At 38.3% G+C, this 15,851-nt stretch overlaps 1 protein-coding gene across 2 annotated transcripts in view; it reads left to right on the forward strand.

Moving 5' to 3' along the window:
* UHRF2 (ubiquitin like with PHD and ring finger domains 2) overlaps positions 1 to 15,851 on the forward strand; it is a 47,621-nt gene that overhangs the window by 20,627 nt on the left and 11,143 nt on the right. For both annotated transcript variants that reach the window (XM_081894008.1, XM_081894009.1), the window contains 6 exons: positions 4,873 to 5,091; positions 7,555 to 7,664; positions 8,957 to 9,143; positions 9,571 to 9,694; positions 10,551 to 10,658; positions 11,241 to 11,345. In XM_081894008.1, the coding sequence (XP_081750134.1) occupies positions 4,873 to 5,091; positions 7,555 to 7,664; positions 8,957 to 9,143; positions 9,571 to 9,694; positions 10,551 to 10,658; positions 11,241 to 11,345 (853 nt within the window). The remainder of the gene's footprint in view (positions 1 to 4,872; positions 5,092 to 7,554; positions 7,665 to 8,956; positions 9,144 to 9,570; positions 9,695 to 10,550; positions 10,659 to 11,240; positions 11,346 to 15,851) is intronic.

Raw genomic sequence — 15,851 nt, forward strand, 5'->3', positions numbered from 1 at the left:
CATCTTTTCAATGGGACTTACAACAACCTGTGTGTTAGATGTGGTATTTCTCCCCCCCTCCCCTTTTGAATAACACTATTGCCTATGTATGAGCACTTCCAGATGGGAAGCTTGAGCATGCAAGCCTGTTTCAAAGCACAAACTTCTCTTGTCAGATTGTGCTTGCTTGATAAGACTGTCCTTGTTTAATATTTTGGTCCAAAATGATCAGTCTAGCTTGAGGGAAGGGAAATAAAGTGAACTGTGAACAGATATGAGTCAGCTGTGGATTCCATGAATCAATTAAATGGACTTGTTTTAGGTGTAAATTAGAAGGGGGGTAAGGAAAGGATTAAATGATTTTATAATAGACCTTAAATTTAGGATAGATTTGTTGTATGTTCACATAGGGTTAATACTTTTATCTGAGCCACATTCTAGTAATGTATAAATACAGCCTGTGGTCAAGGAAAACTGGGAGTCTTTCTTCATGGGCAACCAATTGCTAAGAAAGGTTTCCATAGAGATGGAAGATCACGTGAGAGTTCTGCTATGCTAGCATTAATATTTAAAATTAGAAGCAGGTTTGGTAGGGTTAAGCTTTCACAGAGTCAATCATCTATTGAGCATTTTATTTTTTAAAGACTTGCTGGATTCCCCCCCCCCCAATATTAATATTTTATTAGAGATACTTTTATAGTAAAATCTTGATTCTTGTAGAAACTAAAGTTATTAAAGACACGAGCTATTATTTCAAATGCATCAGATGCACTCACAGTCTATCAAAATAAATGAGAAAGACCCTATTGTTTTCCATAGAATGTGAATTGCAGCTATTACTTAAGTTAACATTGCAAAGCTGGTATATGTATAGGTCTACAATATATATGTAACTGAAAAGCGCATTGTTAGTTTAAGATTATGCTAAGATTGTAACGATTAAATTATATAAGGGCAATATACTGATTAGAAAATAATGGGCTTGCTTCATTTTTGGCTCTCTGTTTTTAACAAAATTGCTTCATCTTTGGTGAAAATGAAATGAGAATCTCCTTTTGTTTCTTTGTCTGATTTTGCTCTATTTCGTGTACTGCAATGCTGTATTATACTGCTACAGTTTAAATCATATAGCTGTGAATGCTGCACTGCTCTGCTATAGTTAAAATGCTCCATTTAGTGGTGAATTAGTAAACCTATTGAAATAAAGGGATTTGACTTCAGTGGGTCCACTCTGAGGGTGACTTAGTTGGATATCACCCATTGTTTATAGGCAGATGTTCTGGAAATATTTGAAACTGAATGTGTAATACTGTTTGCATTGAAGGTGTGCAGGTGGCTTTTTATTTTCTGAATCTCTTCCTAACAGACAAAGAAGCGAATTTCCTATCTTCAGAGCTGTAGAGAATTGGAACAATAGAGGAGTGATATAGTAGATTATTCTTCTTAGAAACCAGAGAGAATATGGCTGAAGCTAGGGTGTCTAGAGGTCTGTAATCTGCAGAACTCCATGTCCTTCCCCATAGCTATAAGGAGGGGTCACAAATGTGACCGCTGCCAGATGTTACTGGACCACAGCTTCTGTTGTCCCTGACCATTGGCCATGCAGACTGCAGCTGAGTGGGGCTGGGAGTCCAACAACATCTGGGGGGCACCATTTTTTTTGCTCCTGGCCACAGTCACTGTTTTCTTAGCTCTCTTATGTCTTTTGCTGTGCAAATCTCTGTGTATCTCTTTCCCCTGACTAAAATTTTCAAATTGTACAAAACCCCATATTTGTTCTTGAATTAGGTTGAATGGTAAATGTATCCCCTCTTGCATAATTTCTTTTAATAATAATACACTTTAAACATAGAATGACAACTCCTCCATTATAAGCTGCCTTTTTTAAACCACCACAAGAATTTTGCAGCCCAGTCATATGCATGTCTGCTCAATAGTATGCCCTGTTGAGTTCAATGGAATTGGGGTATGTATAGGATTTCAGCCTAAGCCATACTTGAGAGTAAGACTCATTGCTAATAATAGGGCTTACTGCTGAGTAGACAAGCAGAATGGTTGCACCACAAGTCTGCCTTCTGATTTGTAGCCTTGCTCACAAATCAGTGTTTGATGGTCAGAGAAAGCTTAGATTCACTCTCATGGTCAGGTGTCCTCTGTTAAAGTAAAGCAAGAGGATCATGTCTACAAAACAGGCATAAAAACAGTAGTGGTGGCACTTCACAGACCTGATAACTGGTTCCTACTCTTGCCTCTCTCCCTGGTGGTCCTTTCCTCTTCAGATCACTTCAGTTCTCATATATACCAGCCATCACATCTTTCACCCAGCTTTTATTAACCTTCCAACTTCATACCACACTCATCAACTCTAGTGCCAACAAATCCTAGCTACTTGTGCCCTAGTACACACCCTCATGAATCCCTAGCTCTCACACCAGCCATGTCTTCTATAGTACAATCACTCAAGCTTTCCCATTTTTGAATCTTCATTTCTCATACTGAAGACTCCAATGAATATACTATTCTCTCCAATTACTACAGTCTCAATTCCTGGAAGTTTCATAACTTACTGGCTTGGTTAAAATGTACCTTTTTTCATTCTTCAAACCATGGATTGAAAACGAGTTCTGTGCTTGTGTGCTCCTTTTCCTTGCACTTTTGGCTTCATGAATAAATTCCTGGCTTGGGTATGTTACAGGCATACCAAAAACAATGGTTTGTGTGTGCCCTACAAGACAAGATCACAGACTTGTGTTTTGATGTTTGTTTTCCAGTCCTGGTTTGGAGGGACAAATGATTCATGTATTGCAGGCGTTTGGACTCGATGATCCTTGGGGTTACTTCCAACTCTACAATTTCATGATTCTATGGTTCAAACATAGTTTGTGGAATTGACTATAATGGCAAAAATAATGGTTTACCAAAACCCAAGCTATTACTCATTCACCTAAGTTTGTGGAGGTGGAGTGGTTAGGAAGGTGCACACAAACATATTGCTTGTTCTTTAACTTCAAATAAGGCTTCAGACTATTGAAAATGTTTACATTTGTACCATCCTCCCACTACCCCACCCTGAAATTTGTGGTATATGCTAAACCAAGTTTACACAATTTCCCCCCTCTGTAAATTAGTTTCATTTATTGTGTGGCTGTAGATGCTGATCAACTGTGTAGCACTTGTTTGAGTTTTTAAAACAAGCATTTTTGTGGATTCTTTACAAATAATAATTTGTATAGTAAATCTGCAGCATGGAGAGTTACATACTTGGGATCACGCCTAAAGCCAAAATCATGTTGAAACGCATTGGGTTCAGTGGCAGGTGGGATTGCATGTCTCTCCCCCCCCCAAAAAAATAAATAAATTATGCCCCCTTTTAATTATTTTATTATTTTTTGGCCAGGCGCATAAAGATGAATGTGCATAAGTTAAATGCACGTAAGTTGCGGGCTTATTGTACTTTTAAGATATGACTGTGTAAGCGATGTGTTTCATACTTTTCACCATGCTAGTAGAACAGGAAAAAGTGAAATTCTTCTTTGCAGAACTAATGAACTCTTTTTTTTCTTTCTATTTTACGTTTGATTTTTATGGTGAACTGCATTGCCAGTGTCGTGGGGCAGCCCAAGATGTTTTGGCGCCTGAGGCAAAATACACTGCCACCCCCGCAGTAGGATAGGAGTGGTGAGGCTTTGCAGGGGCTTCCCCTCAAGTGAGAGTAAGGGGTGAGGTCTCCCCTCCCCCCACTAAGGCTTTGCAAGAAGCCCTTGCTGAATCTCACTGCTGGGCTGGTGGGTGAAGGTGATTTTTTGGGTTTGATCCTGCCTTTTGGTCTTACATTACTACTGCTACAGTTTCTTAAAATGCCATAAGAGCTTGGTGCTCCTCATATAATTTTGCACTTCCGATTGCTGGATCTTGTCTTCAGGTCTAACTGCAATACTAAGGAAATGAGGCTAGTTTACGTTTTAAATAACTTCTACGTTAACCACTTGAAATGTGATACGTAGTTTTTTTGGAGACACATCTTTTATACTAGGGGTGTGGAACTGAGTCTGCTTGGTGGGCCAGATCTTTATCTTCTATAACTTTCACACACCACATTTGTCAAGTGGGCATCACAATGGCATCAGATAATGGGGTGCTTTGAAGTCCTGAAATGGTCGGTGTACTGGGCTTGCAAAGAGCCCTGCACAGTGCTTCAAAGTGCCAGCAATCAGTTGATTGTTAGTGCTTCAAAGCGCTAAGCAGGACTCTTGGCAAGTCCCTTCGAGGATTGACTGGCTTCAGAGTTCCCCTTGGGGAATTCAGTAGTGCAGCCAATTCTAGGGCGCTTGAAGTGAGTTCCTATCAGCTGATAAACACTTACTTCAAGCTCTGCTTTCTGCGTTGGTTGGCTGGCCATGGATTTCCCCAAGGCAACTCAAGGCATTTCCCAAGGGGAGTCCCCTTGGTAGTGCAGCCAGTCCCAGCTGATTGGTGGCAAGAGCATTCTTGCCTTGTCAGTGCATAACTGGGAATGCACTTGAAGGCTTCTGATTGTGTATTAGCAGCCATGTCTTCATCCACACCTCTCCTGAGGTGTTAGGTATGGGGTGAATGGGTATGGTTTGGGGTAAATGCCTGGTAGGCCAAATTGGGACCCATTTCAGGCCTGCACCCACCCCTCCATTTCCTCTGGTGGGTTGGGGGTACCTCCAGAACAGTACTGAAGATGACATAGAAGCTTGAAGTGGGACTCTCCTCCTCTTCCATTGGCAGAGGTATCTGCTGGGTCCAAAACCTTTCAGCAAATGAAATGGCACAATTAGATCCAACTTCAACTGTAGCTGGTGTATTTCCTTTAATCTGTGATGTGGCTGCTTCTCTCCTAATTTTTGGTTTGTTTATTTCTTTAAGGTATCCAGAGAGTGGAATCGTAGAAATGTCTGTCCGTAATCTACGACCACGAGCAAGAACTATTTTGAAGTGGAATGAATTATGTGTGGGTGATTTGGTGATGGTTAACTACAATGTAGAGAGTCCGGAAGAGAGGGGATTCTGGTTTGATGCAGAAATAACCTCTCTGAGAGAGATTTCAAGGACCAACAAAGAAGTTTATGCCAAAATTTTGCTGGGGTAAGATTTTATTGATTAATTTTGTCTTCGAGGAACCTTTATAATGGAGATTCATCTTAGACATACTGCAAATTTGTATGTTTCTCATATTTCAGCAGTGATCTTTTGAAAATTAAAATTTGCACATACTTGCAATTATTATGATTAAATACAATATTTTATTTGCAGGTTGCAGTTATATTTGCATAACTGTATTTCAAAATAACATACTTCTAATAAAGTGATCTGGAAGGTGCCATTCCAGTCCCAGCATTTTATTTTTTCAGATTTACTTAATAATGTTGCTTGATGTATATCTTCTTGCTTGCATCTTCTACCCTGTGTATAAAAATGGGTTAGTTGGGACTTTGTGTAACCTGCCTCTCAATGAACAAATAATTTCAGAGAACTCAACAGAATACACTTTAGTTCTGAAAAGTGCTTTTTTTTCTAGAAAAAAAGTGTTGTACTGACCATGAGGCTGTTGCAGTAAGTGTCACACTTTTAACCACTGCTTTTTTTTCTAGAAAGAAAAGGTGCCAGTACTGCGTACGCCTGAGTACCCCCAGAAGTTAGAATTAGCACTTAAGTGCTTTTGGTCCATTTCTAGTTAATTGTGTGTTAAATCAAAGAACTGTGATAATGAATATTTAGTAAATAAGAAAAAAATCAGGAACAATAGGGATAAAATAACTAGAATGTTAGACTGTTCCTATTATTCAATCATATTTTGCCAAATACCAGCACCCACCTACATAATTTTGGTGTGAAGATAGTCTGTTTTACTTAACAATGTGTTTCCTTTTACTGTAAAGTCAAATATAACTGAAATTAATTTCATATCTGTCATAATACTGACAGAAATATTCTTTCAAGAGGGACTGATCTTACATTCCCTGTATTTCAACTTTCTGCCCTTAAATCTTCAACCTTCTGGCCTCTGATGTTTTCTTGCTGACCTTGAGAAGGCTCTTTCACAGTAACTATGGCAACTGCCAAATTAATTAGTTTCTTGTAGTGAGAATTGGTCTAAATATGAATCTCCTGTCAGAGGATTAAAAACTCATAATTCTCTTGACTGTCTTAGATTCAGTATTTTTATTATTTCTGACTTCTGTTTAGAATACTTGTTGTCATCTTTATTTGATAGGTTTAATGGTACTTACCACCTGGTCTTTGATTTGGTAGTTTAATTTTGAGCACATCTGTGTGTAGAATAAAGTTTATTTCAGATTTTTATTTTTTCAAAAATGATGAAATGAGGAGGAAATACAAAGATGTAAGAAATAAAGGGTGGTTGTATTAGACGGTTTCAAGTCTGTTTTCTGTGCTTCAAGCATAGTTAACCACAAATAAAATGTCTGCTGGGTTGCGCTTTCAAATTGCCAGCCTTGCTCTACAAGGATACAAAGAAAGTGCGCAGAAGGAGTTTTTCACTCTTGTCCGTTTCCCTCTCAAATGCAAGCCATTTTCTTTTTGTTTAGTATGTCTGCCTTCTCGAAGCGTAAAACAGGCTTGGCTTCTGAAATGAGCAAGACAAAATTACAGCCAAGAAAGAGAAACTGCCCCATCGCACAAGAATTTGCTGGATTTTGAAACACGGCAGTGTTCTGTTCAGTGTGGATGGCTGCCAGCGTAGATGCCCCTCCTCCTTTTCTCCTTGACGATTGAACAGTTCTTTCCCCCTGTAACAAGACTGTTTCCAGAGCCAAGGCAAATCATCGTTTCTTTGGTTTTTCTTCCCCTCCCATTCTGCTTATTGCAGCAGTGCTCAATAAGCCTGTGGTATGAAACATTTTGGCAGATTTTCCATCCTCACAATGGTGGCAGAGGAAACTTAAACAAATGCCAGTAAACTGAAAATCAAGGAGTCTGCCCTATTACCAGAAGGAGGAGTGAAAACAAGCACAAAAACTGACGACACTGAAAAGCAGTAGTCTTTAAGCACTCTCTTTCTATTTGTGCATTAATAGACAAGCTGAGCATCTTTTTGAACATAACAAGCCCACAACGTAGGCACATTTAACTTGTGTGCGTTCAGCTTGGCAATTAAAAATAAAAAAGGGGGCGGGCATCCAGGGGAAAAGACTTTGGCAGTTTCACCTGCCATTGAACCCAATGTGTTTTGACTACATGCAATTTCAGCTTTCGGCACTATCCCCGGAACATAACCCTCAGTATAATAAAGAAGTGCTTAGTCTTCTCAAGTTCTTCCAACAGTCTTCAGTGAGAGATTTTCTTTTTTTCCTGGTGTTGTCTCCATAAAACCAAAGCTCTAATAAATAGCATTTAATAAATGGTGATTCAAATGAAAATAGTGCTAAATAGAAGGTCATGATAAATGATAGTAAAAACTCAGTGTGTATTTATAAAATTTCAACTGACATGGGTGGTTTGAAGTAGCAGTTATCTGTTTTCAATTGGCCAATGCTATAATTGGAATTGGAGAAACTGGGCTCAAAACTTTTATGCTTTAATTTTCAGCGGTCCAGAAGATGTCATAAATGATTGCAAACTCCTTTTTATAGAGGAAATATACAAGATTGAAAAGCCAGGAGCGTATCCACTGACATTTGCAGATGGAGAGTTCAAAAGTAGGCATATTCTATTATTTATACAATTTTCTGTTCTTTATACAGTATTTTCAAAATTGTCACTTATAAAAGTTGTCAAAGAGCTTTTTCAAATTGTGGAAGTAATAACACTGTTTCCAGAATCGTTATGTGGGTAGATATGCAGACTGTGTCAGTTCATGGAAGTAGATTTATGTTGTGGTTAACGTTGTTGTTGTTTATTAGACAAAAACACCTGTCTCAGTTATTGGATGAATGCCCACACCTAGCTAACCTTGAAATCAAATTGAGAGGAAATAGCTTTTATTCAGTTCAGGAGTGTAATTCAACCCTGACTAATCAGCCAACTTCCTTTACTAACGACTCAACTGTTAGCCAGTTCCCCTTTACTGGAGCCTCTCTATGCCAAATCTACATCCATAGTTAAAAGGGATACAAGTGGCAAATAAAAATTGCTGTTTTGCAAGTAGTTCTTGAGCTGAAACTTTGATTCATCTGATTAAGTGCAAGGTTCTTTATTTATAGTATGACCCAGTAAAAGCAAAAGTAATCAAATATATATTCTAGAGTCCCTTAAAACAATTAAAGACCAAGGCTTGCATTCACTGTTGGTTCTATTTGGAACAGAGCCATTGAAATGAATGCATAGGAGTAACTTAAGTTTACTTTCACCTACCTACCAAGCCCAAGCATCACCATTTCCTATTCTGCTTCAGAGTTGCCCCATTTGAGTTAGCCACAGTCTCCAGAGAATTCATAGAATGTATGGCTGTCATTATTACACAGTTTTGTCAGTGGAGGATTTCTGTCTTCCCGTACATAGGTGTCATACGGGGGATATGGTGAGTAGACAATCACAATTGGCCAACCCAAGTTGCATTTATTTTTTGCCTCCACAACACTTTGGGACACTGTTAACGTGGTGAAATCTTACTTCTTACTAATGTGGTGCCTCAAGTTCCTCTGTACTCTCCTCTTTGTAGACAATCATGCTTATATGTCTTGTGGCAGAGCTCAAACCCTTATCAGATTGGTTTTCTGCAGGGCAATCAAACCTGACCACCTATCTGTCCAGACCTAGAGGCTTCTTGGGTAATGGCTTCCCTACTTTTACCTGTCTGAGGATGCATCTACCATAAGTAGTTCAACACTTCCTGCAGTGTTGCTCTCGTTTAACTTGTTCATAACTCAGTCCCCAACTGCCACTCACTTGATCATAAGTATAGCTTGTTGTTTTAATCAGTTTTCTGTGGAATATACTTTAAGGCCCCTCACTGAAAGGAAAGCTCGTTTTATGCCATTTTTCATTGCAGGAAAGAGTGGTCCAGAATGCAAGCATTGCAGAGCGGACCCTGATAAAGAATGCCGATTTTGCTCTTGTTATTTGTGTGGAGGGAAACAGGATGCCCACATGCAACTTCTTTGTGATGAGTGCAATATGGCCTACCATATATACTGTCTGAACCCACCTTTAAGCAAGATACCAGAAGATGAAGACTGGTAAATAATGCAACACTATTTCATTTTTAAATGTTCAGTATGTGGGATTGTATGAAGAATAGAATTTCAGTTTTATAAGAGTGTAGGTTTGTCGCTAACTTTGTGCTGTGCTTTAGAGCGGTGAGCTCAGGAACCTCTTGTGAGAGTGACTTGGCCTTGGAATGACAAAATGTTGGGGAATATACAATTGTGGTTATTTCTGTACTGATTTTTGAATAATTGCAGCCTATATCCATACTTCAAATACTCAAAAAGGCAGCAGCATTAGAACAAAGGAGTAGCAACGAAATAAGGGGCAATGATGAAGATGTGGGATTTTTTTAGTCCACTCATCATTTTAATATGCTGGTTATAATACAAAAAACAAATACCTTTGGTTTATTCTTCAGGCAGTGGTGTTAATTTTAAACCATTCCATTGTTTTTAGGTACTGTCCTTCCTGTAAAAATGATTCTAATGAAGTTGTAAAAGCTGGGGAAAAGCTCAAGCAGAGTAAAAAGAAGGCAAAGATGCCATCTGCCTACACAGACAGCCAGCGAGATTGGGGCAAGGTAAAGCGTATTTAGAAACAATTGCATTTATTTATTTAAAATAATTTATAAATCACGTAATATTTCAGAAATCTCTAAAACAGTATTCAGTCTAAAAAGCAGTATATCATTAAGAAACAACAACAATAGAACCTAAAACCAAGAAATCAGTAGTATAAAAACACATAAAAGCCAATAAAAGAAAAATTCAGAGAACTTCAACATGCAAAACAGGATCCAGTCTTATGGTTCTGGGAAAATGTAAGTCTTCAAAAGACATCTGAAGCAACCAATGAATGCTGCTTCACATATGGCAGAGTGTAAGGCATTCCACGGAACAGGGAAAACAACAGAAAATGTCAGTTTTTCAAGCCACCTCTTTCTTTAAGTCTGTATTGGGACATAATTCAGTTGATCTATAAATCACCCTATATGACTTGGAAATGTGATACCTGAAGGATCGTCTATTCCCTTGTGAATCTGACTATTCTTTAAGATCATAACCATGAGATCTTTCAAATATGCCCCTTCAACCATTTCATAGTGATAATGCACTGAAGTAGGTTTTGTTCACACCAGAATAATGTATGCACACCATTGTCCTTTTTGATTCAAGTGATAGGCTAGGGTTGAACACAGCTAAAATGGGCATCTCATCAGAAAGCTCCACAATCACTTTGCTTAAATCATTTATTTACTTACTTACTTACTTACTTATTTATTTGGGTGGTTGGTTGGCTGGCTGGTTGCATTTTTTAAATTGCTTCCTGTAAAATATAAAAAAACACTTAAAAACCGTTCTGTATGTAAAAGCAATTTCAACTGCAATACATATACAGTCTGGAATACATCACCTTCTTGTCTCTTGTGTTTGTAGGGTATGGCTTGTGTTGGTCGTACTAAGGAATGCACTATTGTTCCTTCTAACCACTATGGACCCATACCTGGAGTTCCTGTTGGAGCAACCTGGAAGTTCAGAGTTCAGGTATTAAATAAATCAGGGATGGGCAGATCAGGCTTGTGCAGTCTATTTTGTTCTTTTTATAAATACCTGAGGACCGCCAACTGGAGCCATGGAACAGGCTACTTCTGAAAAAAGATGTTAAGAATAACACTGTAAGAGGTGGGAAAAGACTTGTCATTACCATTGTTAAATAATTGGGAGTCAAGACTCTTTCTAGAAAGCATCCAAAAACCTACCAGTAAGTCTCAGTCTACCTTTTGTCTTTTCCTGATGTAGGTTCCATGCTCTTACTTTGGTAACCTTAAGCTTTCTTCTTTCCTTGTGTCATCTGCACTAGTAAGCAAATTATACAACTTCATCCCAATTGCATTTTCAATACTTAAAACTGTTTGTGATGCCATCAGCCATTATCTAAAGCGTCTGCTATAAGCCAGTGGTGGTTCACACTGTATTGGAGGCAGTTTCCAAATTTTGAAACTATTTAGAAAAGTGGTTTATCTGTTATGGAAAGCCGCAGTTCAGAAAAAAAGGTGAATGCAAACTACATTGTTCCATCACTGTAAGAACTTGTTTCAAACTACTTTCACTTGTTTTGTCACCAAGGTGAGTGAAGCAGGTGTTCATAGACCTCACGTTGGTGGAATTCATGGACGGAGTAATGATGGAGCTTATTCCCTTGTGCTGGCTGGAGGATTTGAAGATGAAGTAGTAAGTTTTATATCCGAATTTGCTTATGTGCACTGAGAGTTGATTTAATTTCTTTATTAAATACCATATCTAGAGAAAACTTGACAATATTTAACGGCACTTGTAGTATTGCAACAAACATTTTAAAATAGGTGTATTTCTGGTTGTGTATGTACCTACTTGTCTATCATTTATATATATGTGAGTAGAGACCCAGTTTGTGAGCATCGCGGAAGCCTAATTGGTTGGGTGGGCGGATGAAAGGAGAAACACTCAAATCCTTCTCTCTCCCCCACCCCTAACCTAGTCTTGGGGGACAGAAGAAGGGCTCAAAGCAGTCATTGGCAACAGTTATTTAGGAATTATGTGCTCAAATGACTTGCTTCATTCCATTGTTTCCCTTTCTCTCCATCTAAAATTCACCCCACCTTCTCCCCTACAGGATTCTGTGCAGGTCTATACTTGCATCAAATCGGCAGCCTTGATTTCAAGGCTATTTGCCAGCAAGTCAGATTAAGTGTATCATTTTTTACCTATAAAAGCCCTTAACAGTTTGGGACTTGTTTATGTACGGAAATGCCTCTGCCCAAGATGATCTGCTGGAGAGGCCATTCTGGTGGTTCCAAATGGAAAATAAATACGTGGGTTACTTAGACTGATGCCAACAGTGATTAGCTTCTCATAGCAGCTGAAAAACAGCCTTTTTGTTCAGTTTTCTTTAGTAAAGTAGTCATAATGATATAGTGCAAATTCACTGATAATTGAACATCATATGTTTAATACAATCTGCCATTGCGTCTTGCAACAAAGAGTGGGATGTAAACTGAAAAAATAAATATGTTTTCAAAATAGAGGGTTTTACTTCTAGAAGCTATTTTGGGGGCCTCATCAGAAATGAAAGTCCCCCCCCCCCAATTATTTTTTTATTAATTTTCCAAATTATTACAAATCAAACCAAATTAATTTAATACAGTTTCTTAAAATAAAGTTTCCCGCTCTGGTTCTGAACATAAGATCATCATCCTCGCATAGGCACATCATTTCTTTTTTAAAGCCCAGTCGACGTCCTTCACCTGCCGTTAAACCATTCTTCCAGCTGGCCATTTTTCCACCATACAAACAGCACCTTCATTAAGTAATCCATTTCACTGGTGTAGTCCTTCATGTACATTGTTGTTCCAGACCTGGTGTGCTGGGAGAGTTCATTACTGTCTTCCATTATTCAGTTCTTTGCAGTGTTTATCTGGATGGTACAAGCTCACATTCCATTTCTTCCACAGTTTACCAACTAGCATATGAGCTGCAGCCACAAACAACTCACAGAATTCATATCCAAACTCCGCCATTAATTGTGTGTTTTAATTATTTGTGTATTTTTTTGTTTTGATCTGATTTTTTAATTACTATATTGCTTAATCTATTTAAAAAATTCTCTAAGCAGAGTACAAAAAAACCCAAAGCAACAACAGACAACTTAAAACAAAATATTACCAAAATACACAGTTACATACATATAAAATTTATTATATTAATGCATAGTTACTAATTTATCTCAATATCAGTTTATTTTCCTTTGGATACAGTTTCCCTCCCAGCCTCTGGGTTCTCACCCAGGTTGCAAAGAAACACAGCTCACTCACAAACTTCTAACAATGAGAAGAGATCCTGGAAACAGTGGATCCTATTCTCTCACTCTAGGTTTGCTTTTTATGGGCAGACCAACCAAAGGTGAATGGTACCTTCCTTAGGCTGCCCACAGCTAGGTCCCATTTCAGCTGTACTATCCACACTCAGGTCGAGGTCCGGCAGGTTTATTTAGTTTCCCAGAGGGTCTCCTCCTAATAGTAAAACTTCAGAATCTAATGGGAAGCAATGTCCATTGATGTCTTCCTGAGCTTACACATGTGAAGATCAAAGCTGCAAATACTAGCTCAGCTCAGGTTTCTTTCCATATGCTCAGGCCAAAAATACAGATGCTGTTGTTTAGAATCTTCAGAATGAGGGTCTCTTTGACTTTAGAATTATTTTAGTATTTCACTAGCAGATTCCAAGCACAGATAGTTAGACTCAAACTCCATTGAAATTTAATTGTTGACCCTCCTCTCCCACAACAACATACACTTTGATTTAATGTTTGCTACTATATAGTGTTTAGCTATTCATAATGTTGGGATTTATTTTTTACAAAAATTCAGTCATAGAAAATTGTGATTTTGCCTCAGTTGCATCTGGTAACACAATGACACATGTGGAGTGTATTATGTTTCTGATGAAGCTTACTGACATTTATATCTATGTTTTTTTTATATTACATTTTTCCTGTGGTGACAACCCTGGTTTTCCCCAGCACTGTTTTATTTATTACATCTATATTGTGCCTTACTTCCAAGATGGAAATCAAGGTGGTGCTTGTACATGGGGTTCTGAGGCAGTCTGCCATTCAGGTATTGTCCAGAACCAGACTTGCTTGGCTTCAGCAAGCTGACTGCATCCTGCCCATATTCTGGGACCCAGAAGAGTATTCCTTTTAGGCCTAATCTGACAGAGATGGTAACCTATGCCTGGTTCATACCACTTCAGACTCCCAAGATGGGTTTCACATGATTTAAAGTTGCTCTGTACAAAAACAAAAGCCTGTAGAAAACTAGCACATCCGAGAAATCACATTTACCTGATATGGTACCCATTTTACATGTGGATAGTTTTTTGTACAGAGAAACATACAATGTTTCAGATAAGATACAGATTGACGCCTCAGTGAGAATTAGGTTTAGGAGGCTGCAGATTAAGAAACATAAATAGCAATATTTACCTGTAAAGAGTAAGATATTTGTGGCATAGTATCTCTTAAAACAAACTGTTTTATGTGAATTAGCAGTGTTCCTCCAGACTGGCTTATTCTGTCTGCCGCTCCATAGCAAATGGGTGGAACACCATGGGGACCCATTCACAATAAACCATAGTTTGTTTTTAACTATGGTTTACTGTTCCCTGCAACCAGGCCAGTGTCTAGCCCCTGGAAGCAGATATTGGGAAATTAAGCTGCAAGCTGTTCTGTGTGATGAAACAATATTTGTCTCTTTTTGATTTCATGAATCTAGCTATGGTTTGTTTAGGCATAAGCTGTTTTCTACAATCAGAGTAATGTTTACACCCTCTTCTTCAGCTCTGTACCATCAGGAGGAATTCTGAAGCATGCTTCAGGTGAACGATAAAGCAGTAAGCAATGTGTTAAGAGTTGTTTTTAAGAGCCATTAGTAAAGAAAATGAAACGAACCTTCTCAGTAGCATCATAATATTATGTATTCTTTGCCAAACACTTATTCAGTTCTTTTTACTGCTGCGATATATAAGATATCAAGGGCGTTTGGTTGAAGAAATCCCATGAGAACATACTTGGTGCTGATAATTATCACCACTGGAAAGAACTGCGAAGGTCAAGGCATGTGGTCCAAATATCCTAACAAAACTAGATGCATAAGCATAGCTTGGTAGCATACCATGACTTCTGAGTCTGTTGACTTTTTTTCTTTTTTCTTAGTGATGATAAGTTAGCAAGTGATGTGTTTCAGAAGCTCAAAGGGCTAAAGTACCACTCAAATTATGTACACTTTTGTTAGATTTTATTATAGAAGTGTTTAAGCCTCCCTTTTCACTATATTGCCTATAAGTCACATTTGCCAAATACATATTTATGATCCAGAAACTTCTGTGCCAGAGTTGCAGTCCTGTATCGTTTCTGTATCTGACAAGTGACCTGATTTAGTTGAGTGAACAGTAGATCTTGGCAGTGCCTCAGGAAAAGATGATAGAAACCTAAAGATGAATAATTGTGGAATAATCTTTTTCACTTGGACTTATACCGGCATAGTAGAACCAGCACTATTAACTAAGTTTAAGAGGTTGAAATCCCCTTTCTCGTAATCCTCTTCTCCTATTTCACAAGTTCTCCTTACCTGCAGTAGGTTCTGAAGTTAGATTCCAAGCACAGTTCCAAGTTTAACATTAGCCAGGCAACACCCATAATCCTAAACCAAGGAAAGAGAGATCAAAGGGAATTTGCATGTGAGAGAAGGGACTGCTTGGTCAGTTCTGTGGTTTCATCTCCACCCTTAAGCATAAGTACATGGCCATGCTAGCATTTCATCTATATTGGTCTTAAATATTATTTCTATCCTCTCTCTTTGCCCCTTACTTTACTATGGCCTGTTATAGGAATTTGTAAGTTCATGGAAATCTGTTAAACTTAACAGACTTTGTTATCTTATGATAAATGGGTTTTGTAGTGTTCTTCGTATTTCTACTCAGAAAAAGTCCTGTTGAGTTCAGCAGGACTTACTCTTAGATAAGTAAAGTCGCCTTAGAAGACCAAACCTATATGGGTGATGATCAGCTATGTCATACTTAGAATAGGTCTGTTAAAAATTATGAAGTCAATTGGGGTAACTTAAGTACCTTGAATTGCTGGGTCTGCTGTGAATACTGTAACACACCCACAAACACACACCATATCCGAATGAATGAATG

The sequence above is a fragment of the Podarcis melisellensis genome (assembly GCF_964234715.1).
Source record: "Podarcis melisellensis genome assembly, chromosome: 17".
Taxonomy (NCBI): domain Eukaryota; kingdom Metazoa; phylum Chordata; class Lepidosauria; order Squamata; family Lacertidae; genus Podarcis; species Podarcis melisellensis.